The sequence below is a fragment of the Camellia sinensis genome, chromosome 13 (genome assembly GCF_055761805.1).
Source record: "Camellia sinensis isolate YWXY chromosome 13, ASM5576180v1, whole genome shotgun sequence".
Lineage (NCBI taxonomy): Eukaryota > Viridiplantae > Streptophyta > Magnoliopsida > Ericales > Theaceae > Camellia > Camellia sinensis.
Genome location: NC_138973.1, coordinates 141,427,282 through 141,452,721, shown reverse-complemented (window position 1 = coordinate 141,452,721; position 25,440 = coordinate 141,427,282). Strand labels below are relative to the sequence as shown.

At 42.8% G+C, this 25,440-nt stretch overlaps 1 protein-coding gene across 41 annotated transcripts in view; it reads right to left on the bottom strand.

The window, feature by feature from the left end:
- LOC114296077 (proteinaceous RNase P 1, chloroplastic/mitochondrial-like) overlaps positions 1-25,002 on the bottom strand; it is a 79,858-nt gene extending 54,856 nt beyond the window's left edge. For 5 of the 41 annotated variants that reach the window (XR_014349718.1, XM_082903611.1, XM_082903613.1 and 2 more), the window contains exons 1-2: positions 24,368-24,982; positions 23,022-23,106 (exon numbers count right to left, since the gene is read on the bottom strand). Coding sequence is in view for 28 of the 41 variants with exons in the window: in XM_082903611.1 (XP_082759737.1) it covers positions 23,022-23,106; positions 24,368-24,469 (187 nt within the window). In the remaining 13 variants the exon portion in view is untranslated. Of the gene's footprint in view, positions 1-20,807; positions 20,942-22,265; positions 22,345-23,021; positions 23,107-23,193; positions 23,586-24,367 lie in introns of those variants that run through there. The other 36 variants (XM_082903630.1, XM_082903620.1, XM_082903626.1 and 33 more) reach the window with 26 other exon arrangements.
- Positions 25,003-25,440: the final 438 nt, after the last annotated feature.

The following is a 25,440-nucleotide window of genomic DNA, read 5'->3' as shown; positions in this document are numbered from 1 at the left end:
TTCCGGAAGTTTCCACAACTTAGATTGGTCCCTCCCAAGGTGTTTGAGCTATTCCACGGTCCTTCTCGTGACTGTTACACAGTTTTGGCAACCGATGGCCTATTTTCGAGCTTAATTGTGAAAAAAATGTCTTTTTCGACTTAGTATTCAAAGCGGTAGTCCCGTTCTAGTTCCGTAAGTTTTCACAACTTACATTGGTCCCTCCCGAGGTGTCTGAGCTGTTCCCCGGGCCTTCTCGTGACTGTTACACGATTTTGGCCCCCGATGGCCTATATTCAACCTTAAGTGTGAAAAAAGTGCATTTTTGGACTTAGTTTTCAAACTATGAGTCCCGTGCTAGTTCCGTAAGTTTAGACAACTTACATTGGACCCTCCCGAGGTGGTTGATTCTCGAGACAGTTACCCGATTTTGACCCCCAATTTTGGCCTATTTTCATTCTTAAGTGTGAGAAAAGTGTCTTTTTGGACTTAGTTTTCAAACTAGGAATCCCTTGATAATTCTGTAAGTTTTCGCAACTTAAATTGGTCCCTTCTAAGGTGTTTGAGGGGTTCCCCCGGCCATCTCGTGACTGTTACACGACATTGTCACCCCGATGGCTAATTTTCATGCTTAAGTGTAAAAAAAGTGCAATTTTTGACTTAGTTTTCGAACCAGGAGTCCCGTGCTACTTCCGTAAGTTTCCACAACTTACATTGGTCCCTCCCGAGGTGTTTCGAGGCGTTCCCCAGGCCTTCTCGTGACTGTTACACGATTTTGGTCCGTGAAGGCCTATTTTCAAGCTTAAGTGTGAAAAAGTGCATTTTTTCAGTTAGTTTTCAAACCGTGAGTCCCGTGCCAGTTCTGAAAGGTTGCACAACGTACATTGGCCACTCCTGCGGTGTTTCAGGCATTCCCGATCCTTCTCGTGACTGTTACACGATTTTGGCACCCGATGGACTATTTTTAAGCTTAAGTGTGAAAAAAAGGGTCTCTTTCGACTTAGTTTTCAAATCGAAAGTCCTGTGCTAGTACCGTAAGTTTTCGCAGCTCACGTTGGTCCCGCCCGAGGTGTTTGAGGTTTTCCTAGGGTCTTCTCGTGACTGTTACACGATTTTGGTGCCCGATGGCCTCTTTTCAGGCTTAAGTGCTAGAAAAGTGTATTTTTTTACTTAGTTTTCAAACCGCGAGTCCCGTGCTTGTTCCGGAAGTTTCCACAACTTAGATTGGTCCCTCCTAAGGTGTTTGAGCTATTCCACGGTCCTTCTCGTGACTGTTACACAGTTTTGGCAACCGATGGCCTATTTTCGAGCTTAATTGTGAAAAAAATGTCTTTTTCGACTTAGTATTCAAAGCGGTAGTCCCGTTCTAGTTCCGTAAGTTTTCACAACTTACATTGGTCCCTCCCGAGGTGTCTGAGCTGTTCCCCGGGCCTTCTCGTGACTGTTACACGATTTTGGCCCCCGGTGGACTATATTCAACCTTAAGTGTGAAAAAAGTGCATTTTTGGACTTAGTTTTCAAACTAGGAGTCCCGTGCTAGTTCCGTAAGTTTAGACAACTTACATTGGACCCTCCCGAGGTGGTTGATGTGTGTTGCCCAGGCCTTCTCGAGACAGTTACCCGATTTTGACCCCCAATTTTGGCCTATTTTCATTCTTAAGTGTGAGAAAAGTGTCTTTTTGGACTTAGTTTTCAACCTCGGAATCCCTTGACAATTCTGTAAGTTTTCGCAACTTAAATTGGTCCCTTCTAAGGTGTTTGAGGGGTTCCCCCGGCCATCTCGTGACTGTTACACGACATTGGCACCCCGATGGCTAATTTTCATGCTTAAGTGTAAAAAAAGTGCAATTTTTGACTTAGTTTTCGAACCAGGAGTCCCGTGCTACTTCCGTAAGTTTCCACAACTTACATTGGTCCCTCCCGAGGTGTTTCGAGGCGTTCCCCAGGCCTTCTCGTGACTGTTACACGATTTTGGTCCGTGAAGGCCTATTTTCAAGCTTAAGTGTGAAAAAGTGCACTTTTTCAATTAGTTTTCAAACCGTGAGTCCCGTGCCAGTTGTGAAAGTTTGCACAACGTACATTGGCCACGCCTGCGGTGTTTCAGGCATTCCCGATCCTTCTCGTGACTGTTACACGATTTTGGCACCCGATGGACTATTTTTAAGCTTAAGTGTGAAAAAAAGTGTCTCTTTCGACTTAGTTTTCAAATCGGAAGTCCTGTGCTAGTACCGTAAGTTTTCGCAACTCACGTTGGTCCCGCCCGAGGTGTTTGAGGTTTTCCTAGGGTCTTCTCGTGACTGTTACACGATTTTGGTGCCCGATGGCCTCTTTTCAGGCTTAAGTGCTAGAAAAGTGTATTTTTTTACTTAGTTTTCAAACCGCGAGTCCCGTGCTTGTTCCGGAAGTTTCCACAACTTAGATTGGTCCCTCCCAAGGTGTTTGAGCTATTCCACGGTCCTTCTCGTGACTGTTACACAGTTTTGGCAACCGATGGCCTATTTTCGAGCTTAATTGTGAAAAAAATGTCTTTTTCGACTTAGTATTCAAAGCGGTAGTCCCGTTCTAGTTCCGTAAGTTTTCACAACTTACATTGGTCCCTCCCGAGGTGTCTGAGCTGTTCCCCGGGCCTTCTCGTGACTGTTACACGATTTTGGCCCCCGGTGGCCTATATTCAACCTAAAGTGTGAAAAAAGTGCATTTTTGGACTTAGTTTTCAAACTAGGAGTCCCGTGCCAGTTCCGTAAGTTTAGACAACTTACATTGGACCCTCCCGAGGTGGTTGATGTGTATTGCCCAGGCCTTCTCGAGACAGTTACCCGATTTTGACCCCCAATTTTGGCCTATTTTCATTCTTAAGTGTCAAAAAAGTGCAATTTTTGACTTAGTTTTCGAACCAGGAGTCCCGTGCTACTTCCGTAAGTTTCCACAACTTACATTGGTCCCTCCCGAGGTGTTTCGAGGCATCCCCAGGCCTTCTCGTGACTGTTACACGATTTTGGTCCGTGAAGGCCTATTTTCAAGCTTAAGTGTGAAAAAGTGCATTTTCAATTAGTTTTCAAACCGTGAGTCCCGTGCCAGTTCTGAAAGTTTGCACAACGTACATTGGCCACTCCTGCGGTGTTTCAGGCATTGCCGATCCTTCTCGTGACTGTTACACGATTTTGGCACCCGATGGACTATTTTTAAGCTTAAGTGTGAAAAAAAGTGTCTCTTTCGACTTAGTTTTCAAATCGGAAGTACCGTAAGTTTTCGCAACTCACGTTGGTCCCGCCCGAGGTGTTTGAGGTTTTCGTAGGGTCTTCTCGTGACTGTTACACGATTTTGGTGCCCGATGGCCTCTTTTCAGGCTTAAGTGCTAGAAAAGTGTATTTTTTTACTTAGTTTTCAAACCACGAGTCCCGTGCTTGTTCCGGAAGTTTCCACAACTTAGATTGGTCCCTCCCAAGGTGTTTGAGCTATTCCACGGTCCTTCTCGTGACTGTTACACAGTTTTGGCAACCGATGGCCTATTTTCGAGCTTAATTGTGAAAAAAATGTCTTTTTCGACTTAGTATTCAAAGCGGTAGTCCCGTTCTAGTTCCGTAAGTTTTCACAACTTACATTGGTCCCTCCCGAGGTGTCTGAGCTGTTCCCCGGGCCTTCTCGTGACTGTTACACGATTTTGGCCCCCGATGGCCTATATTCAACCTTAAGTGTGAAAAAAGTGCATTTTTGGACTTAGTTTTCAAACTAGGAGTCCCGTGCTAGTTCCGTAAGTTTAGACAACTTACATTGGACCCTCCCGAGGTGGTTGATTCTCGAGACAGTTACCCGATTTTGACCCCCAATTTTGGCCTATTTTCATTCTTAAGTGTGAGAAAAGTGTCTTTTTGGACTTAGTTTTCAAACTAGGAATCCCTTGATAATTCTGTAAGTTTTCGCAACTTAAATTGGTCCCTTCTAAGGTGTTTGAGGGGTTCCCCCGGCCATCTCGTGACTGTTACACGACATTGTCACCCCGATGGCTAATTTTCATGCTTAAGTGTAAAAAAAGTGCAATTTTTGACTTAGTTTTCGAACCAGGAGTCCCGTGCTACTTCCGTAAGTTTCCACAACTTACATTGGTCCCTCCCGAGGTGTTTCGAGGCGTTCCCCAGGCCTTCTCGTGACTGTTACACGATTTTGGTCCGTGAAGGCCTATTTTCAAGCTTAAGTGTGAAAAAGTGCATTTTTTCAGTTAGTTTTCAAACCGTGAGTCCCGTGCCAGTTCTGAAAGGTTGCACAACGTACATTGGCCACTCCTGCGGTGTTTCAGGCATTCCCGATCCTTCTCGTGACTGTTACACGATTTTGGCACCCGATGGACTATTTTTAAGCTTAAGTGTGAAAAAAAGGGTCTCTTTCGACTTAGTTTTCAAATCGAAAGTCCTGTGCTAGTACCGTAAGTTTTCGCAGCTCACGTTGGTCCCGCCCGAGGTGTTTGAGGTTTTCCTAGGGTCTTCTCGTGACTGTTACACGATTTTGGTGCCCGATGGCCTCTTTTCAGGCTTAAGTGCTAGAAAAGTGTATTTTTTTACTTAGTTTTCAAACCGCGAGTCCCGTGCTTGTTCCGGAAGTTTCCACAACTTAGATTGGTCCCTCCTAAGGTGTTTGAGCTATTCCACGGTCCTTCTCGTGACTGTTACACAGTTTTGGCAACCGATGGCCTATTTTCGAGCTTAATTGTGAAAAAAATGTCTTTTTCGACTTAGTATTCAAAGCGGTAGTCCCGTTCTAGTTCCGTAAGTTTTCACAACTTACATTGGTCCCTCCCGAGGTGTCTGAGCTGTTCCCCGGGCCTTCTCGTGACTGTTACACGATTTTGGCCCCCGGTGGACTATATTCAACCTTAAGTGTGAAAAAAGTGCATTTTTGGACTTAGTTTTCAAACTAGGAGTCCCGTGCTAGTTCCGTAAGTTTAGACAACTTACATTGGACCCTCCCGAGGTGGTTGATGTGTGTTGCCCAGGCCTTCTCGAGACAGTTACCCGATTTTGACCCCCAATTTTGGCCTATTTTCATTCTTAAGTGTGAGAAAAGTGTCTTTTTGGACTTAGTTTTCAACCTCGGAATCCCTTGACAATTCTGTAAGTTTTCGCAACTTAAATTGGTCCCTTCTAAGGTGTTTGAGGGGTTCCCCCGGCCATCTCGTGACTGTTACACGACATTGGCACCCCGATGGCTAATTTTCATGCTTAAGTGTAAAAAAAGTGCAATTTTTGACTTAGTTTTCGAACCAGGAGTCCCGTGCTACTTCCGTAAGTTTCCACAACTTACATTGGTCCCTCCCGAGGTGTTTCGAGGCGTTCCCCAGGCCTTCTCGTGACTGTTACACGATTTTGGTCCGTGAAGGCCTATTTTCAAGCTTAAGTGTGAAAAAGTGCACTTTTTCAATTAGTTTTCAAACCGTGAGTCCCGTGCCAGTTGTGAAAGTTTGCACAACGTACATTGGCCACGCCTGCGGTGTTTCAGGCATTCCCGATCCTTCTCGTGACTGTTACACGATTTTGGCACCCGATGGACTATTTTTAAGCTTAAGTGTGAAAAAAAGTGTCTCTTTCGACTTAGTTTTCAAATCGGAAGTCCTGTGCTAGTACGGTAAGTTTTCGCAACTCACGTTGGTCCCGCCCGAGGTGTTTGAGGTTTTCCTAGGGTCTTCTCGTGACTGTTACACGATTTTGGTGCCCGATGGCCTCTTTTCAGGCTTAAGTGCTAGAAAAGTGTATTTTTTTACTTAGTTTTCAAACCGCGAGTCCCGTGCTTGTTCCGGAAGTTTCCACAACTTAGATTGGTCCCTCCCAAGGTGTTTGAGCTATTCCACGGTCCTTCTCGTGACTGTTACACAGTTTTGGCAACCGATGGCCTATTTTCGAGCTTAATTGTGAAAAAAATGTCTTTTTCGACTTAGTATTCAAAGCGGTAGTCCCGTTCTAGTTCCGTAAGTTTTCACAACTTACATTGGTCCCTCCCGAGGTGTCTGAGCTGTTCCCCGGGCCTTCTCGTGACTGTTACACGATTTTGGCCCCCGGTGGCCTATATTCAACCTAAAGTGTGAAAAAAGTGCATTTTTGGACTTAGTTTTCAAACTAGGAGTCCCGTGCCAGTTCCGTAAGTTTAGACAACTTACATTGGACCCTCCCGAGGTGGTTGATGTGTATTGCCCAGGCCTTCTCGAGACAGTTACCCGATTTTGACCCCCAATTTTGGCCTATTTTCATTCTTAAGTGTCAAAAAAGTGCAATTTTTGACTTAGTTTTCGAACCAGGAGTCCCGTGCTACTTCCGTAAGTTTCCACAACTTACATTGGTCCCTCCCGAGGTGTTTCGAGGCATCCCCAGGCCTTCTCGTGACTGTTACACGATTTTGGTCCGTGAAGGCCTATTTTCAAGCTTAAGTGTGAAAAAGTGCATTTTCAATTAGTTTTCAAACCGTGAGTCCCGTGCCAGTTCTGAAAGTTTGCACAACGTACATTGGCCACTCCTGCGGTGTTTCAGGCATTGCCGATCCTTCTCGTGACTGTTACACGATTTTGGCACCCGATGGACTATTTTTAAGCTTAAGTGTGAAAAAAAGTGTCTCTTTCGACTTAGTTTTCAAATCGGAAGTCCTGTGCTAGTACCGTAAGTTTTCGCAACTCACGTTGGTCCCGCCCGAGGTGTTTGAGGTTTTCCTAGGGTCTTCTCGTGACTGTTACACGATTTTGGTGCCCGATGGCCTCTTTTCAGGCTTAAGTGCTAGAAAAGTGTATTTTTTTACTTAGTTTTCAAACCGCGAGTCCCGTGCTTGTTCCGGAAGTTTCCACAACTTAGATTGGTCCCTCCCAAGGTGTTTGAGCAATTCCACGGTCCTTCTCGTGACTGTTTCACAGTTTTGGCAACCGATGGCCTATTTTCGAGCTTAATTGTGAAAAAAATGTCTTTTTCGACTTAGTATTCAAAGCGGTAGTCCCGTTCTAGTTCCGTAAGTTTTCACAACTTACATTGGTCCCTCCCGAGGTGTCTGAGCTGTTCCCCGGGCCTTCTCGTGACTGTTACACGATTTTGGCCCCCGGTGGCCTATATTCAAGCTTAAGTGTGAAAAAAGTGCATTTTTGGACTTAGTTTTCAAACTAGGAGTCCCGTGCTAGTTCCGTAAGTTTAGACAACTTACATTGGACCCTCCCGAGGTGGTTGATTCTCGACACAGTTACCCGATTTTGACCCCCAATTTTGGCCTATTTTCATTCTTAAGTGTGAGAAAAGTGTCTTTTTGGACTTAGTTTTCAAACTAGGAATCCCTTGATAATTCTGTAAGGTTTCGCAACTTAAATTGGTCCCTTCTAAGGTGTTTGAGGGGTTCCCCCGGCCATCTCGTGACTGTTACACGACATTGGCACCCCGATGGCTAATTTTCATGCTTAAGTGTAAAAAAAGTGCAATTTTTGACTTATTTTTCGAACCAGGAGTCCCGTTCTACTTCCGTAAGTTTCCACAACTTACATTGGTCCCTCCCGAGGTGTTTCGAGGCGTTCCCCAGGCCTTCTCGTGACTGTTACACGATTTTGGTCCGTGAAGGCCTATTTTCAAGCTTAAGTGTGAAAAAGTGCACTTTTTCCGTTAGTTTTCAAACCGTGAGTCCCGTGCCAGTTCTGAAAGTTTGCACAACGTACATTGGCCACGCCTGCGGTGTTTCAGGCATTCCCGATCCTTCTCGTGACTGTTACACGATTTTGGCACCCGATGGACTATTTTTAAGCTTAAGTGTGAAAAAAAGTGTCTCTTTCGACTTAGTTTTCAAATCGGAAGTCCTGTGCTAGTACCGTAAGTTTTCGCAACTCACGTTGGTCCCGCCCGAGGTGTTTGAGGTTTTCCTAGGGTCTTCTCGTGACTGTTACACGATTTTGGTGCCCGATGGCCTCTTTTCAGGCTTGAGTGCTAGAAAAGTGTATTTTTTTACTTAGTTTTCAAACCGCGAGTCCCGTGCTTGTTCCGGAAGTTTCCACAACTTAGATTGGTCCCTCCCAAGGTGTTTGAGCTATTCCACGGTCCTTCTCGTGACTGTTACACAGTTTTGGCAACCGATGGCCTATTTTCGAGCTTAATTGTGAAAAAAATGTCTTTTTCGACTTAGTATTCAAAGCGGTAGTCCCGTTCTAGTTCCGTAAGTTTTCTCAACTTACATTGGTCCCTCCCGAGGTGTCTGAGCTGTTCCCCGGGCCTTCTCGTGACTGTTACACGATTTTGGCCCCCGGTGGCCTATATTCAACCTTAAGTGTGAAAAAAGTGCATTTTTGGACTTAGTTTTCAAACTAGGAGTCCCGTGCTAGTTCCGTAAGTTTAGACAACTTACATTGGACCCTCCCGAGGTGGTTGATGTGTGTTGCCCAGGCCTTCTCGAGACAGTTACCCGATTTTGACCCCCAATTTTGGCCTATTTTCATTCTTAAGTGTGAGAAAAGTGTCTTTTTGGACTTAGTTTTCAAACTAGGAATCCCTTGATAATTCTGTAAGTTTTCGCAACTTAAATTGGTCCCTTCTAAGGTGTTTGAGGGGTTCCCCCGGCCATCTCGTGACTATTACACGACATTGGCACCCCGATGGCTAATTTTCATGCTTAAGTGTAAAAAAAGTGCAATTTTTGACTTATTTTTCGAACCAGGAGTCCCGTGCTACTTCCGTAAGTTTCCACAACTTACATTGGTCCCTCCCGAGGTGTTTCGAGGCGTTCCCCAGGCCTTCTCGTGACTGTTACACGATTTTGGTCCGTGAAGGCCTATTTTCAAGCTTAAGTGTGAAAAAGTGCATTTTTTCAGTTAGTTTTCAAACCGTGAGTCCCATGCCAGTTCTGAAAGTTTGCACAACGTACATTGGCCACGCCTGCGGTGTTTCAGGCATTCCCGATCCTTCTCGTGACTGTTACACGATTTTGGCACCCGATGGACTATTTTTAAGCTTAAGTGTGAAAAAAAGTGTCTCTTTCGACTTAGTTTTCAAATCGGAAGTCCTGTGCTAGTACCGTAAGTTTTCGCAACTCACGTTGGTCCCGCCCGAGGTGTTTGAGGTTTTCGTAGGGTCTTCTCGTGACTGTTACACGATTTTGGTGCCCGATGGCCTCTTTTCAGGCTTAAGTGCTAGAAAAGTGTATTTTTTTACTTTGTTTTCAAACCGCTAGTCCCGTGCTTGTTCCGGAAGTTTCCACAACTTAGATTGGTCCCTCCCAAGGTGTTTGAGCTATTCCACGGTCCTTCTCGTGACTGTTACACAGTTTTGGCAACCGATGGCCTATTTTCGAGCTTAATTGTGAAAAAAATGTCTTTTTCGACTTAGTATTCAAAGCGGTAGTCCCGTTCTAGTTCCGTAAGTTTTCACAACTTACATTGGTCCCTCCCGAGGTGTCTGAGCTGTTCCCCGGGCCTTCTCGTGACTGTTACACGATTTTGACCCCCGGTGGCCTATATTCAACCTTAAGTGTGAAAAAAGTGCATTTTTGGACTTAGTTTTCAAACTAGGAGTCCCGTGCTAGTTCCGTAAGTTTAGACAACTTACATTGGACCCTCCCGAGGTGGTTGATTCTCGACACAGTTACCCGATTTTGACCCCCAATTTTGGCCTATTTTCATTCTTAAGTGTGAGAAAAGTGTCTTTTTGGACTTAGTTTTCAAACTAGGAATCCCTTGATAATTCTGTAAGTTTTCGCAACTTAAATTGGTCCCTTCTAAGGTGTTTGAGGGGTTCCCCCGGCCATCTCGTGACTGTTACACGACATTGGCACCCCGATGGCTAATTTTCATGCTTAAGTGTAAAAAAAGTGCAATTTTTGACTTAGTTTTCGAACCAGGAGTCCCGTGCTACTTCCGTAAGTTTCCACAACTTACATTGGTCCCTCCCGAGGTGTTTCGAGGCGTTCCCCAGGCCTTCTCGTGACTGTTACACGATTTTGGTCCGTGAAAGCCTATTTTCAAGCTTAAGTGTGAAAAAGTGCATTTTTTCAGTTAGTTTTCAAACCGTGAGTCCCGTGCCAGTTCAGAAAGTTTGCACAACGTACATTGGCCACGCCTGCGGTGTTTCAGGCATTGCCGATCCTTCTCGTGACTGTTACACGATTTTGGCACCCGATGGACTATTTTTAAGCTTAAGTGTGAAAAAAAGTGTCTCTTTCGACTTAGTTTTCAAATCGGAAGTCCTATGCTAGTACCGTAAGTTTTCGCAACTCACGTTGGTCCCGCCCGAGGTGTTTGAGGTTTTCCTAGGGTCTTCTCGTGACTGTTACACGATTTTGGTGCCCGATGGCCTCTTTTCAGGCTTAAGTGCTAGAAAAGTGTATTTTTTTACTTAGTTTTCAAACCGCGAGTCCCGTGCTTGTTCCGGAAGTTTCCACAACTTAGATTGGTCCCTCCCAAGGTGTTTGAGCTATTCCACGGTCCTTCTCGTGACTGTTACACAGTTTTGGCAACCGATGGCCTATTTTCGAGCTTAATTGTGAAAAAAATGTCTTTTTCGACTTAGTATTCAAAGCGGTAGTCCCGTTCTAGTTCCGTAAGTTTTCACAACTTACATTGGTCCCTCCCGAGGTGTCTGAGCTGTTCCCCGGGCCTTCTCGTGACTGTTACACGATTTTGGCCCCCGGTGGCCTATATTCAAGCTTAAGTGTGAAAAAAGTGCATTTTTTGACTTAGTTTTCAAACTAGGAGTCCCGTGCTAGTTCCGTAAGTTTAGACAACTTACATTGGACCCTCCCGAGGTGGTTGATGTGTGTTGCCCAGGCCTTCTCGAGACAGTTACCCGATTTTGACCCCCAATTTTGGCCTATTTTCATTCTTAAGTGTGAGAAAAGTGTCTTTTTGGACTTAGTTTTCAAACTAGGAATCCCTTGATAATTCTGTAAGTTTTCGCAACTTAAATTGGTCCCTTCTAAGGTGTTTGAGGGGTTCCCCCGGCCATCTCGTGACTGTTACACGACATTGGCACCCCGATGGCTAATTTTCATGCTTAAGTGTAAAAAAAGTGCAATTTTTGACTTAGTTTTCGAACCAGGAGTCCCGTGCTACTTCCGTAAGTTTCCACAACTTACATTGGTCCCTCCCGAGGTGTTTCGAGGCGTTCCCCAGGCCTTCTCGTGACTGTTACACGATTTTGGTCCGTGAAGGCCTATTTTCAAGCTTAAGTGTGAAAAAGTGCACTTTTTCAGTTAGTTTTCAAACCGTGAGTCCCGTGCCAGTTCTGAAAGTTTGCACAACGTACATTGGCCACTCCTGCGGTGTTTCAGGCATTGCCGATCCTTCTCGTGACTGTTACACGATTTTGGCACCCGATGGACTATTTTTAAGCTTAAGTGTGAAAAAAAGTGTCTCTTTCGACTTAGTTTTCAAATCGGAAGTACCGTAAGTTTTCGCAACTCACGTTGGTCCCGCAAGTGGTGTTTGAGGTTTTCCTAGGGTCTTCTCGTGACTGTTACACGATTTTGGTGCCCGATGGCCTTTTTTCAGGCTTAAGTGCTAGAAAAGTGTATTTTTTTACTTAGTTTTCAAACCGCGAGTCCCGTGCTTGTTCCGGAAGTTTCCACAACTTAGATTGGTCCCTCCCAAGGTGTTTGAGCTATTCCACGGTCCTTCTCGTGACTGTTACACAGTTTTGGCAACCGATGGCCTATTTTCGAGCTTAATTGTGAAAAAAATGTCTTTTTCGACTTAGTATTCAAAGCGGTAGTCCCGTTCTAGTTCCGTAAGTTTTCACAACTTACATTGGTCCCTCCCGAGGTGTCTGAGCTGTTCCCCGGGCCTTCTCGTGACTGTTACACGATTTTGGCCCCCGGTGGCCTATATTCAACCTTAAGTGTGAAAAAAGTGCATTTTTGGACTTAGTTTTCAAACTAGGAGTCCCGTGCTAGTTCCGTAAGTTTAGACAACTTACATTGGACCCTCCCGAGGTGGTTGATGTGTGTTGCCCAGGCCTTCTCGAGACAGTTACCCGATTTTGACCCCCAATTTTGGCCTATTTTCATTCTTAAGTGTGAGAAAAGTGTCTTTTTGGACTTAGTTTTCAAACTCGGAATACCTTGATAATTCTGTAAGTTTTCGCAACTTAAATTGGTCCCTTCTAAGGTGTTTGAGGGGTTCCCCCGGCCATCTCGTGACTGTTACACGACATTGGCACCCCGATGGCTAATTTTCATGCTTAAGTGTAAAAAAAGTGCAATTTTTGACTTAGTTTTCGAACCAGGAGTCCCGTGCTACTTCCGTAAGTTTCCACAACTTACATTGGTCCCTCCCGAGGTGTTTCGAGGCGTTCCCCAGGCCTTCTCGTGACTGTTACACGATTTTGGTCCGTGAAGGCCTATTTTCAAGCTTAAGTGTGAAAAAGTGCATTTTTTCAGTTAGTTTTCAAACCGTGAGTCCCGTGCCAGTTCTGAAAGTTTGCACAACGTACATTGGCCACTCCTGCGGTGTTTCAGGCATTCCCGATCCTTCTCGTGACTGTTACACGATTTTGGCACCCGATGGACTATTTTTAAGCTTAAGTGTGAAAAAAAGTGTCTCTTTCGACTTAGTTTTCAAATCGGAAGTCCTGTGCTAGTACCGTAAGTTTTCGCAACTCACGCTGGTCCCGCCCGAGGTGTTTGAGGTTTTCCTAGGGTCTTCTCGTGACTGTTACACGATTTTGGTGCCCGATGGCCTCTTTTCAGGCTTAAGTGCTAGAAAAGTGTATTTTTTTACTTAGTTTTCAAACCGCGAGTCCCGTGCTTGTTCCGGAAGTTTCCACAACTTAGATTGATCCCTCCCAAGGTGTTTGAGGTATTCCACGGTCCTTCTCGTGATTGTTACACAGTTTTGGCAACCGATGGCCTATTTTCGAGCTTAATTGTGAAAAAAATGTCTTTTTCGACTTAGTATTCAAAGCGGTAGTCCCGTTCTAGTTCCGTAAGTTTTCACAACTTACATTGGTCCCTCCCGAGGTGTCTGAGCTGTTCCCCGGGCCTTCTCGTGACTGTTACACGATTTTGGCCCCCGGTGGCCTATATTCAACCTTAAGTGTGAAAAAAGTGCATTTTTGGACTTAGTTTTCAAACTAGGAGTCCCGTGCTAGTTCCGTAAGTTTAGACAACTTACATTGGACCCTCCCGAGGTGGTTGATTCTCGACACAGTTACCCGATTTTGACCCCCAATTTTGGCCTATTTTCAATCTTAAGTGTGAGAAAAGTGTCTTTTTGGACTTAGTTTTCAAACTAGGAATCCCTTGATAATTCTGTAAGTTTTCGCAACTTAAATTGGTCCCTTCTAAGGTGTTTGAGGGGTTCCCCCGGCCATCTCGTGACTGTTACACGACATTGGCACCCCGATGGCTAATTTTCATGCTTAAGTGTAAAAAAAAGTGCAATTTTTGACTTATTTTTCGAACCAGGAGTCCCGAGCTACTTCCGTAAGTTTCCACAACTTACATTGGTCCCTCCCGAGGTGTTTCGAGGCGTTCCCCAGGCCTTCTCGTGACTGTTACACGATTTTGGTCCGTGAAGGCCTATTTTCAAGCTTAAGTGTGAAAAAGTGCACTTTTTCAGTTAGTTTTCAAACCGTGAGTCCCATGCCAGTTCTGAAAGTTTGCACAACGTACATTGGCCACTCCTGCGGTGTTTCAGGCATTGCCGATCCTTCTCGTGACTGTTACACGATTTTGGCACCCGATGGACTATTTTTAAGCTTAAGTGTGAAAAAAAGTGTCTCTTTCGACTTAGTTTTCAAATCGGAAGTCCTGTGCTAGTACCGTAAGTTTTTGCAACCCACGTTGGTCCCGCCCGAGGTGTTTGAGGTTTTCCTAGGGTCTTCTCGTGACTGTTGATTTTGGTGCCCGATGGCCTCTTTTCAGGCTTAAGTGCTAAAAAAGTGTATTTTTTTACTTAGTTTTCAAACCGCGAGTCCCGTGCTTGTTCCGGAAGTTTCCACAACTTAGATTGGTCCCTCCCAAGGTGTTTGAGCTATTCCACGGTCCTTCTCGTGACTGTTACACAGTTTTGGCAACCGATGGCCTATTTTCGAGCTTAATTGTGAAAAAAATGTCTTTTTCGACTTAGTATTCAAAGCGGTAGTCCCGTTCTAGTTCCGTAGGTTTTCACAACTTACATTGGTCCCTCCCGAGGTGTCTGAGCTGTTCCCCGGGCCTTCTCGTGACTGTTACACGATTTTGGCCCCCGGTGGCCTATATTCAACCTTAAGTGTGAAAAAAGTGCATTTTTGGACTTAGTTTTCAAACTAGGAGTCCCGTGCTAGTTCCGTAAGTTTAGACAACTTACATTGGACCCTCCCGAGGTGGTTGATGTGTGTTGCCCAGGCCTTCTCGAGACAGTTACCCGATTTTGACCCCCAATTTTGGCCTATTTTCATTCTTAAGTGTGAGAAAAGTGTCTTTTTGGACTTAGTTTTCAAACTCGGAATCCCATGATAATTCTGTAAGTTTTCGCAACTTAAATTGGTCCCTTCTAAGGTGTTTGAGGGGTTCCCCCGGCCATCTCGTGACTGTTACACGACATTGGCACCCCGATTCCCCCGGCCATCTCGTGACTGTTACACGACATTGGCACCCCGATGGCTAATTTTCATGCTTAAGTGTAAAAAAAGTGCAATTTTTGACTTAGTTTTCGAACCAGGAGTCCCGTGCTACTTCCGTAAGTTTCCACAACTTACATTGGTCCCTCCCGAGGTGTTTCGAGGCGTTCCCCAGGCCTTCTCGTGACTGTTACACGATTTTGGTCCGTGAAGGCCTATTTTCAAGCTTAAGTGTGAAAAAGTGCACTTTTTCAGTTAGTTTTCAAACCGTGAGTCCCGTGCCAGTTCTGAAAGTTTGCACAACGTACATTGGCCACTCCTGCGGTGTTTCAGGCATTCCCGATCCTTCTCGTGACTGTTACACGATTTTGGCACCCGATGGACTATTTTTAAGCTTAAGTGTGAAAAAAAGTGTCTCTTTCGACTTAGTTTTCAAATCGGAAGTCCTGTGCTAGTACCGTAAGTTTTCGCAACTCACGTTGGTCCCGCCCGAGGTGTTTGAGGTTTTCCTAGGGTCTTCTCGTGACTGTTACACGATTTTGGTGCCCGATGGCCTCTTTTCAGGCTTAAGTGCTAGAAAAGTGTATTTTTTTACTTAGTTTTCAAACCGCGAGTCCCGTGCTTGTTCCGGAAGTTTCCACAACTTAGATTGGTCCCTCCCAAGGTGTTTGAGCTATTCCACGGTCCTTCTCGTGACTGTTACACAGTTTTGGCAACCGATGGCCTATTTTCGAGCTTAATTGTGAAAAAAATGTCTTTTTCGACTTAGTATTCAAAGCGGTAGTCCCGTTCTAGTTCCGTAAGTTTTCACAACTTACATTGGTCCCTCCCGAGGTGTCTGAGCTGTTCCCCGGGCCTTCTCGTGACTGTTACACGATTTTGGCCCCCGGTGGCCTATATTCAACCTTAAGTGTGAAAAAAGTGCATTTTTGGACTTAGTTTTCAAACTAGGAGTCCCGTGCTAGTTCCGTAAGTTTAGACAACTTACATTGGACCCTCCCGAGGTGGTTGATTCTCGAGACAGTTACCCGATTTTGACCCCCAATTTTGGCCTATTTTCATTCTTAAGTGTGAGAAAAGTGTCTTTTTGGACTTAGTTTTCAAACTAGGAATCCCTTGATAATTCTGTAAGTTTTCGCAACTTAAATTGGTCCCTTCTAAGGTGTTTGAGGGGTTCCCCCGGCCATCTCGTGACTGTTACACGACATTGGCACCCCGATGGCTAATTTTCATGCTTAAGTGTAAAAAAAGTGCAATTTTTGACTTAGTTTTCGAACCAGGAGTCCCGTGCTACTTCCGTAAGTTTCCACAACTTACATTGGTCCCTCCCGAGGTGTTTCGAGGCGTTCCCCAGGCCTTCTCGTGACTGTTACACGATTTTGGTCCGTGAAGGCCTATTTTCAAGCTTAAGTGTGAAAAAGTGCATTTTTTCAGTTAGTTTTCAAACCGTGAGTCCCGTGCCAGTTCTGAAAGTTTGCACAACGTACATTGGCCACTCCTGCGGTGTTTCAGGCATTGCCGATCCTTCTCGTGACTGTTACACGATTTTGGCACCCGATGGACTATTTTTAAGCTTAAGTGTGAAAAAAAGTGTCTCTTTCGACTTAGTTTTCAAATCGGAAGTCCTGTGCTAGTACCGTAAGTTTTCGCAACTCACGTTGGTCCCGCCCGAGGTGTTTGAGGTTTTCCTAGGGTCTTCTCGTGACTGTTACACGATTTTGGTGCCCGATGGCCTCTTTTCAGGCTTAAGTGCTAGAAAAGTGTATTTTTTTACTTAGTTTTCAAACCGCGAGTCCCGTGCTTGTTCCGGAAGTTTCCACAACTTAGATTGGTCCCTCCCAAGGTGTTTGAGCAATTCCACGGTCCTTCTCGTGACTGTTTCACAGTTTTGGCAACCGATGGCCTATTTTCGAGCTTAATTGTGAAAAAAATGTCTTTTTCGACTTAGTATTCAAAGCGGTAGTCCCGTTCTAGTTCCGTAAGTTTTCACAACTTACATTGGTCCCTCCCGAGGTGTCTGAGCTGTTCCCCGGGCCTTCTCGTGACTGTTACACGATTTTGGCCCCCGATGGCCTATATTCAACCTTAAGTGTGAAAAAAGTGCATTTTTGGACTTAGTTTTCAAACTAGGAGTCCCGTGCTAGTTCCGTAAGTTTAGACAACTTACATTGGACCCTCCCGAGGTGGTTGATGTGTGTTGCCCAGGCCTTCTCGAGACAGTTACCCGATTTTGACCGCCAATTTTGGCCTATTTTCATTCTTAAGTGTGAGAAAAGTGTCTTTTTGGACTTAGTTTTCAAACTAGGAATCCCTTGATAATTCTGTATGTTTTTGCAACTTAAATTGGTTCCTTCTAAGGTGTTTGAGGGGTTCCCCCGGCCATCTCGTGACTGTTACACGACATTGGCACCCCGATGGCTAATTTTCATGCTTAAGCGTAAAAAAAGTGCAATTTTTGACTTAGTTTTCGAACCAGGAGTCCCGTGCTACTTCCGTAAGTTTCCACAACTTACATTGGTCCCGTGCTACTTCTCGTGACTGTTACACGATTTTGGTCCGTGAAGGCCTTATTTTCAAGCTTAAGTGTGAAAAAGTGCATTTTTTCAGTTAGTTTTCAAACCGTGAGTCCCGTGCCAGTTCTGAAAGTTTGCACAACGTACATTGGCCACTCCTGCGATGTTTCAGGCATTGCCGATCCTTCTCGTGACTGTTACACGATTTTGGCACCCGATGGACTATTTTTAAAAAAAGTGTCTCTTTCGACTTAGTTTTTAAATCGGAAGTCCTGTGCTAGTACCGTAAGTTTTCGCAACTCACGTTGGTCCCGCCCGAGGTGTTTGAGGTTTTCCTAGGGTCTTCTCGTGACTGTTACACGATTTTGGTGCCCGATGGCCTCTTTTCAGGCTTAAGTGCTAGAAAAGTGTATTTTTTTACTTAGTTTTCAAACCGCGAGTCCCGTGCTTGTTCCGGAAGTTTCCACAACTTAGATTGGTCCCTCCCAAGGTGTTTGAGCTATTCCACGGTCCTTCTCGTGACTGTTACACAGTTTTGGCAACCGATGGCCTATTTTCGAGCTTAATTGTGAAAAAAATGTCTTTTTCGACTTAGTATTCAAAGCGGTAGTCCCGTTCTAGTTCCGTAAGTTTTCACAACTTACATTGGTCCCTCCCGAGGTGTCTGAGCTGTTCCCCGGGCCTTCTCGTGACTGTTACACGATTTTGGCCCCCGATGGCCTATATTCAACCTTAAGTGTGAAAAAAGTGCATTTTTGGACTTAGTTTTCAAACTAGGAGTCCCGTGCTAGTTCCGTAAGTTTAGACAACTTACATTGGACCCTCCCGAGGTGGTCGATGTTTGTTGCCCAGGCCTTCTCGAGACAGTTACCCGATTTTGACCCCCAATTTTGGCCTATTTTCATTCTTAAGTGTGAGAAAAGTGTCTTTTTGGACTTAGTTTTCAAACTAGGAATCCCTTGATAATTCTGTAAGTTTTCGCAACTTAAATTGGTCCCTTCTAAGGTGTTTGAGGGGTTCCCCCGGCCATCTCGTTACTGTTACACGACATTGGCACCCCGATGGCTAATTTTCATGCTTAAGTGTAAAAAAAGTGCAATTTTTGACTTAGTTTTCGAACCAGGAGTCCCGTGCTACTTCCGTAAGTTTCCACAACTTACATCGGTCCCTCCCGAGGTGTTTCGAGGCGTTCCCCAGGCCTTCTCGTGACTGTTACACGATTTTGGTCCGTGAAGGCCTATTTTCAAGCTTAAGTGTGAAAAAGTGCATTTTTTCAGTTAGTTTTCAAACCGTGAGTCCCGTGCCAGTTCTGAAAGTTTGCACAACGTACATTGGCCACTCCTGCGGTGTTTCAGGCATTCCCGATCCTTCTCGTGACTGTTACACGATTTTGGCACCCGATGGACTATTTTTAAGCTTAAGTGTGAAAAAAAGTGTCTCTTTCGACTTAGTTTTCAAATCGGAAGTCCTGTGCTAGTACCGTAAGTTTTCGCAACTCACGTTGGTCCCGCCCAAGGTGTTTGAGGTTTTCCTAGGGTCTTCTCGTGACTGTTACACGATTTTGGTGCCCGATGGCCTCTTTTCAGGCTTAAGTGCTAGAAAAGTGTATTTTTTTACTTAGTTTTCAAACCGCGAGTCCCGTACTTGTTCCGGAAGTTTCCACAACTTAGATTGGTCCCTCCCAAGGTGTTTGAGCTATTCCACGGCCCTTCTCGTGACTGTTACACAATTTTGGCAACCGATGGCCTATTTTCGAGCTTAATTGTGAAAAAAATGTCCTTTTTGACTTAGTATTCAAAGCGGTAGTCCCGTTCTAGTTCCGTAAGTTTTCACAACTTACATTGGTCCCTCCCGAGGTGTCTGAGCTGTTCCCCGGGCCTTCTCGTGACTGTTACACGATTTTGGCCCCCGGTGGCCTATATTCAACCTTAAGTGTGAAAAAAGTGCATTTTTGGACTTAGTTTTCAAACTAGGAGTCCCGTGCTAGTTCCGTAAGTTTAGACAACTTACATTGGACCCTCCCGAGGTGGTTGATGTGTGTTGCCCACGCCTTCTCGAGACAGTTACCCGATTTTGACCCCCAATTTTGGCCTATTTTCATTCTTAAGTGTGAAAAAAGTGTCTTTTTGGACTTAGTTTTCAAACTAGGAATCCCTTGATAATTCTGTAAGTTTTCGCAACTTAAATTGGTCCCTTCTAAGGTGTTTGAGGGGTTCCCCCGGCCATCTCGTGACTGTTACACGACATTGGCACCCCGATGGCTAATTTTCATGCTTAAGTGTAAAAAAAGTGCAATTTTTGACTTAGTTTTCGAACCAGGAGTCCCGTGCTACTTCCGTAAGTTTCCGCAACTTACATTGGTCCCTCCTGAGGTGTTTCGAGGCGTTCCCCAGGCCTTCTCGTGACTGTTACACGATTTTGGTCCGTGAAGGCCTATTTTCAAGCTTAAGTGTGAAAAAGTGCATTTTTTCAGTTAGTTTTCAAACCGTGAGTCCCGTGCCAGTTCTGAAAGTTTGCACAACGTACATTGGCCACTCCTGCGGTGTTTCAGGCATTGCCGATCCTTCTCGTGACTGTTACACGATTTTGGCACCCGATGGACTATTTTTAAGCTTAAGTGTGAAAAAAAGTGTCTCTTTCGACTTAGTTTTCAAATCGAAAGTCCTGTGCTAGTACCGTAAGTTTTCGCAACTCACGTTGGTCCCGCCCGAGGTGTTTGAGGTTTTCCTAGGGTCTTCTCGTGACTGTTACACGATTTTGGTGCCCGATGGCCTCTTTTCAGGCTTAAGTGCTAGAAAAGTGTATTTTTTTACTTAGTTTTCAAACCGCGAGTCCCGTGCTTGTTCCGGAAGTTTCCACAACTTAGATTGGTCCCTCCCAAGGTGTTTGAGCTATTCCACGGTCCTTCTCGTGACTGTTACACAGTTTTGGCAACCGATGGCCTATTTTCGAGCTTAATTGTGAAAAAAATGTCTTTTTCGACTTAGTATTCAAAGCGGTAGTCCCGTTCTAGTTCCGTAAGTTTTCACAACTTACATTGGTCCCTCCCGAGGTGTCTGAGCTGTTCCCCGGGCCTTCTCGTGACTGTTACACGATTTTGGCCCCCGATGGCCTATATTCAACCTTAAGTGTGAAAAAAGTGCATTTTTGGACTTAGTTTTCAAACTAGGAGTCCCGTGCTAGTTCCGTAAGTTTAGACAACTTACAAGGGAAACGAAAATATCAGGTTTGTCTATATTTAACTTCAGAATTTTGTATCCCTTCTAAGTTCTAGGTATCAACATCAGAACACACAACTTTTCATACCATATAACATAAGCAGCAGCCTGGGCTTGATATTTTCAAAAAAATAAAGCCCTATGATTTATATCTTTCTCGATATGCAAAAAGTCAAGCACTTGGCATGAGCCCATTGCTCGAAGGGACTAGGTTGCAATTCAAGTTACTGATCATCACAACACCTACCCAAAGAATGCAAAAATTGCAGAGTTAAACTCTTATTTGAAGTTCAAATCCTAGAACTACAGTTTCAGCAGAAACTCTTTATACAACATTAATTTCATGTTCGTATGCATAATTGCACACCAACGCATCATTTTTAAGAATGAGAATGCTTCATCATCATCCTGATGAGAAAAATAGCCACATAGACCAACCAAATTAAAGAAATATCTAGATTGCCAGGTGGACCAAAAAATATGGATGAAATATACAGGAAGGGCATCTCAAATTTTAGTGCAAAATATTTATACATGTGTGCTTAATATTCAAGGTGAATGGGTACCAAATAATCCATGAGGCAACCAAATAATCTTCTTGACTCCAAGATATGCTTTAAGTTCATCCTCAACTAGCTCTTTAGTCAAATGAGGGTTCCTGTTTTTATTCAAGAGGCACTCCTCGGTAGTAAGACAAGTCCTTGAAGGAAGGAAACAATTTATGAACAAATATGAAATATGCAATATTCGAAACCATAAGAGTATAGCTAGAAATCTAGTTTTGAAATGTGTTTTGTGTAAACAAACTATACAGTGATGCATTAGTTGATGAGACAAATAGAATATGACCTAAAGAATCATTACAGAAAGAAGAACAATAAGCAGAGGATTGATGAAGGTTCATTATTGGAAGAGAAGAAGGAAAGGAACTCCTATGGCCCCTTTAATAATAAAAATAGTGAGCTATCATCAAGCATCACCCTAATAGATTTTATATTCCTTGTGTTATTAGATTATAATATATTACTATTCTAGAGATTTTGGTTTGGAGATTGGGAACATGTGCTTTGAAATATGTCACACTTCATTCCAAAACATAAAATTTAATGATCTAAAGTGATCCATAAAATGTATTTATTCCTAAACTTTTTTTTTAAAAAAAAATAAAATGTATTTTTTCACATAAATATAATGAGAAAAATTGTAATCAAAATTGGTTTCCAAAAAAGTTCAAGCCTGATCTATGAATCACCAAATAATCCCTTTTTTTAGTTCAATGTTGCCCTATAATCCCAACATCTAGACTGTACTAACACGAAGTGTCAGTACAACTTACATTGAGGGAATTCCAAGGGTATCAAGAACTATCCATGGTGTTTTTTCCAAATCAGATTCACCCATGGCGGTAGTAACAGAGATATCATTTCTTCATAGAAAATGAAAGTGATTTTAAGAAGCAGCTGGAATAAGGCACTACATTACTCGGCTAATGTAACCCCTTCCTGCTCCATCCCTCCCTGCCCAACGTCAATTGTTTGTCCAATAATGCTACTACAAAAGATTCTTAGCTTTTCATTCATAAGAAATGAATTTTAAGACCAAGACCTATTAAAACAAAGGAGCAGCTATATTACACAATTCTGGTGCAATTCTAAGCAACCAAAAGGCAGGTAATTATCTTCTTCTATTTCTCTGTATACGTATCATTTTGTTTAAAGTGGCTTATGAACACTTAACAAATTACAGCTGAGGTGGTTAGAAATGGAATTTGTTAAAAACTACTTTATGCACTTTTAACATCTTGAATATCTTGAATAAAGAAAGGGGGATCAACTTTGTACTAGCCTCCAGTATAAAAAATTTAAGCAATCTCTTCGCCAGCTATACATGTGCATGTTATCATACATGTACGAATGAATGAATTGGCGAGAGAAACAACCAAATGTTCTTCAAATATAAATGTATCAATTAAAAAAGGCCAAACATGGCCATGTATAATTTCCTTGTAATGTAAAACACGATACCTTCTCCATCTACATGAATGGCTCCACCTTCAAGAATCATAGAGTGAGGAAACCTAGGAACTCTCTCGACTTCCAAAATCTAACAGTTAAAGAAAAAAGTTTGAGAGAATATAAAAAGGAGTGTACTCTCCACACACACACACATGCACACGCGCGCGCGCGCACACAAAAAAAACATGTAAAAAATTGAAACAAACAACTTTCTAACCTTCCTTGCCGCATGAATAATTGATGCCTAGAAATTTCAAACCAATCAAAGTGCAATTACTTTTATTTAGATAGATCAATAGAATAGAATTTTACTTTTCTCAAAGCAAAAAACTATACAGCAATAATAGATGGAAACTGATGCTATTTGTTAGTAACTGCACCAAAGTATAGGCGATGATATCAAGTATCAAGCAACACTTAATCAGGACAATGATTAGCAGTATTTTGTGGTTCCAGCGCAAGGGTAACCCAACTAATGGACAAGAAAAAGCTTTGGAATCTTACAATTGATTATTGTTCAAAAGCATCATTATTTACAAATATGCATCAGTTATCAATATTCCAGCAAGGAAGCAATGGTTAAATCATGTTTGCATACACTCGATAAATTGCTGAATAAATGGATTGCTAAAAAAGAGTAGTTACAAGTTATACAATTCATTAGTTCTTGCCAAAGACCCAACTGTGGCACTTTCAGAAAGTTCTAAGGGAATATTAAATAATTTAACATAGTAGAAATTATAAATACATATTCTACAGCCTAACCTCCATAGCTATTAAAGTTCCAATCAATTCCGGCAAGCATCCGCTCCAGGTTCCCCAAACTTGATTTGTTGTCTCTTATGACAAACTACCCAAACAGATGTCATCATTTTAGAGGTTAAATAAACTTTTCAGTTCATAACAATATCAAGAAAAGCATTACCAATAAGAAGGAAGATACTCACAGTTGCTCCCAATTTGCTAAGCAGTCACACAAGGAGGGTTCTTTCCATTCTAGTTGCTCCCAATATGTATTATTATTTCTTCTATGATTTTGCTAAGCAGACGCAAATGAGGAATAAAATGATTAATATTTGCTCCCAATAAGTATTATTTCTTCAATTGTGATTTTGATGTTAGAGCTAGTCCTAGGCATTTGTACATCAACTTCTCAGCACACCAAAATCCCATCCAATCAATTTCCATTTGATTCAAATTCTTGTTAGCCCTCCAACACATAGGAGAATATAATGATTGATGCTGGCCCTCCAGTACTAGTAAATCAATGACAGCCTAAGTTTTCTAATCCAAGATTAAATAGTCCATTTCCCGCGTATAGCCCATTTCCTGCAGTATAGCCCATTTCCCGTGTTTCAAATATTAAAATAAAATGAACTTCAAATTAATTAATTTGTGGGGTTTTTTTTATTTTTTATTTTTTATTATTATTTTGATCAATCACATTATGTTGTCACACATACATACATGCATCTATTTATGCGATAAGTTTCAAATTTGATGTAATTGCCTTATGAAAGTAAGTTATACTAATACCTTGCAAAACAACAATAACAATGGCATCAGAATCAATCTTCTTTGGATGGAAGTTAATATTATTTTTATCAGAAGAATAAAAAATTTGGTAGTATTCAAAGTAGATGATTTTTTTATGCAGCCTTGGAATATATATCTTCTTATGTTGAACTTTTTCCGGTACAGATGAAGAGTGCATCAGAGACAAAACAGAGCAAGAACAGGGGCAGGACAGTGCGACCGAAGAGTTCGAAAAAAATGATGCCCAATTCTCTGACTCGGCAAAGTTAGAGGAGATAGGAAAATCATTGAGCATAAAAAGGGAGGAAGGGAAAATTAGGGCACTCTCGGGACGTGTATTCAATTTCCAGGGCAAAAACTTAAGAATTCACATTCGACTGACTAACCCATCTCGAACATTCTCATCCTTGGAATAGTCTAATTTAGAAGCCAAATTGAACACAAAAATGAATATATAACACAAAGAGAATCAAATTCTACAGATATAAGTTGAGAATTCAAACAACTAAATTTGGCACAATTAATATGTATATATGTAAATATATAGCACATATTATGTATGTAAAATTACTAACCTTGTCAATTGTGGCGTAAATGGACTTGTTCTTGAAATCCCTCGACCTGAGCCGTGACCTCCCAATCCCAATCCCCAGCCGCTGAATCAGCGCAGACGACATCCGGGTGGGGTGGATGCCGCCACAGCAGGAAGAAGCGATTTCCTCTCAACCAAACTGGCCCGGCGGCTTAAGGAGGAGGTGGAGGGGCTCTCACAGTACTGCCCATCATCATCGTCATTTTCTCCGGTGATTTTTTCCCGGTGGTAGCGGCGTGGTTTTGCCAACTGCGAAAGCTCTTTCTTCGCGGTGGCCTTGTCTTTGGATCCCGAACCCACTTCCGCAAATTTCCTTAGCAGTTCATCTGATGAAGCCTTCGCTCCCACTGTTCATTCTAGAGAGAGAGAAACCCTAACCAGAACTTTTCAGAGAGCGATAGGCAGAAAACGGATGTGAGAGCTTAATCGTAATGAGGAGAAAGGAGGATAGAAAGATGTAACGGGAACACTTGAATCAATTTTGTGAGAGAAATGTACCGTTGGGGGGGCGGGGGCGGTGGTGAATATAGCCGTTGTTGGGAGGATACAAAACGATAACAATTAGGGCGGCGTTAGGGTTAGAGAGATCCCCTAGAATGAATGAGATGGATCGGACATGTGTCCCATTAATAGAATGAAAGGTTGTAATTAATTCGTTTTGGTGAGGAAAAACTATAAAAAAAAATAATAATAATGAAGAAAAAAGAAAAAATATGAATAGAATGAGAAAGAAGCTTCAAACTGTATCATCATCATGAATTTTGATCTGTAAGATTTAAATAAATAAAAAAGAAGATTAAATCGATTCGATAATAAGATTGTTTCAAATCTGTATCATCATTATCATCATCAAAAAGATTGAAGAAGAAATGTGAACAGAATGAGAAAGAGGTTTCAAACTGTATCATTATCATGAATTTTGATTTGTGAAATCTAAATATATAAAAAATAAGATTAAATCGATTCAACAATAAAATTGATTCAGATATGTATCATCATCATCATCAAAAGATTGAAGAAAACCAGTGAAAAAAATGAGAAAGAGGCTTCAAAAGA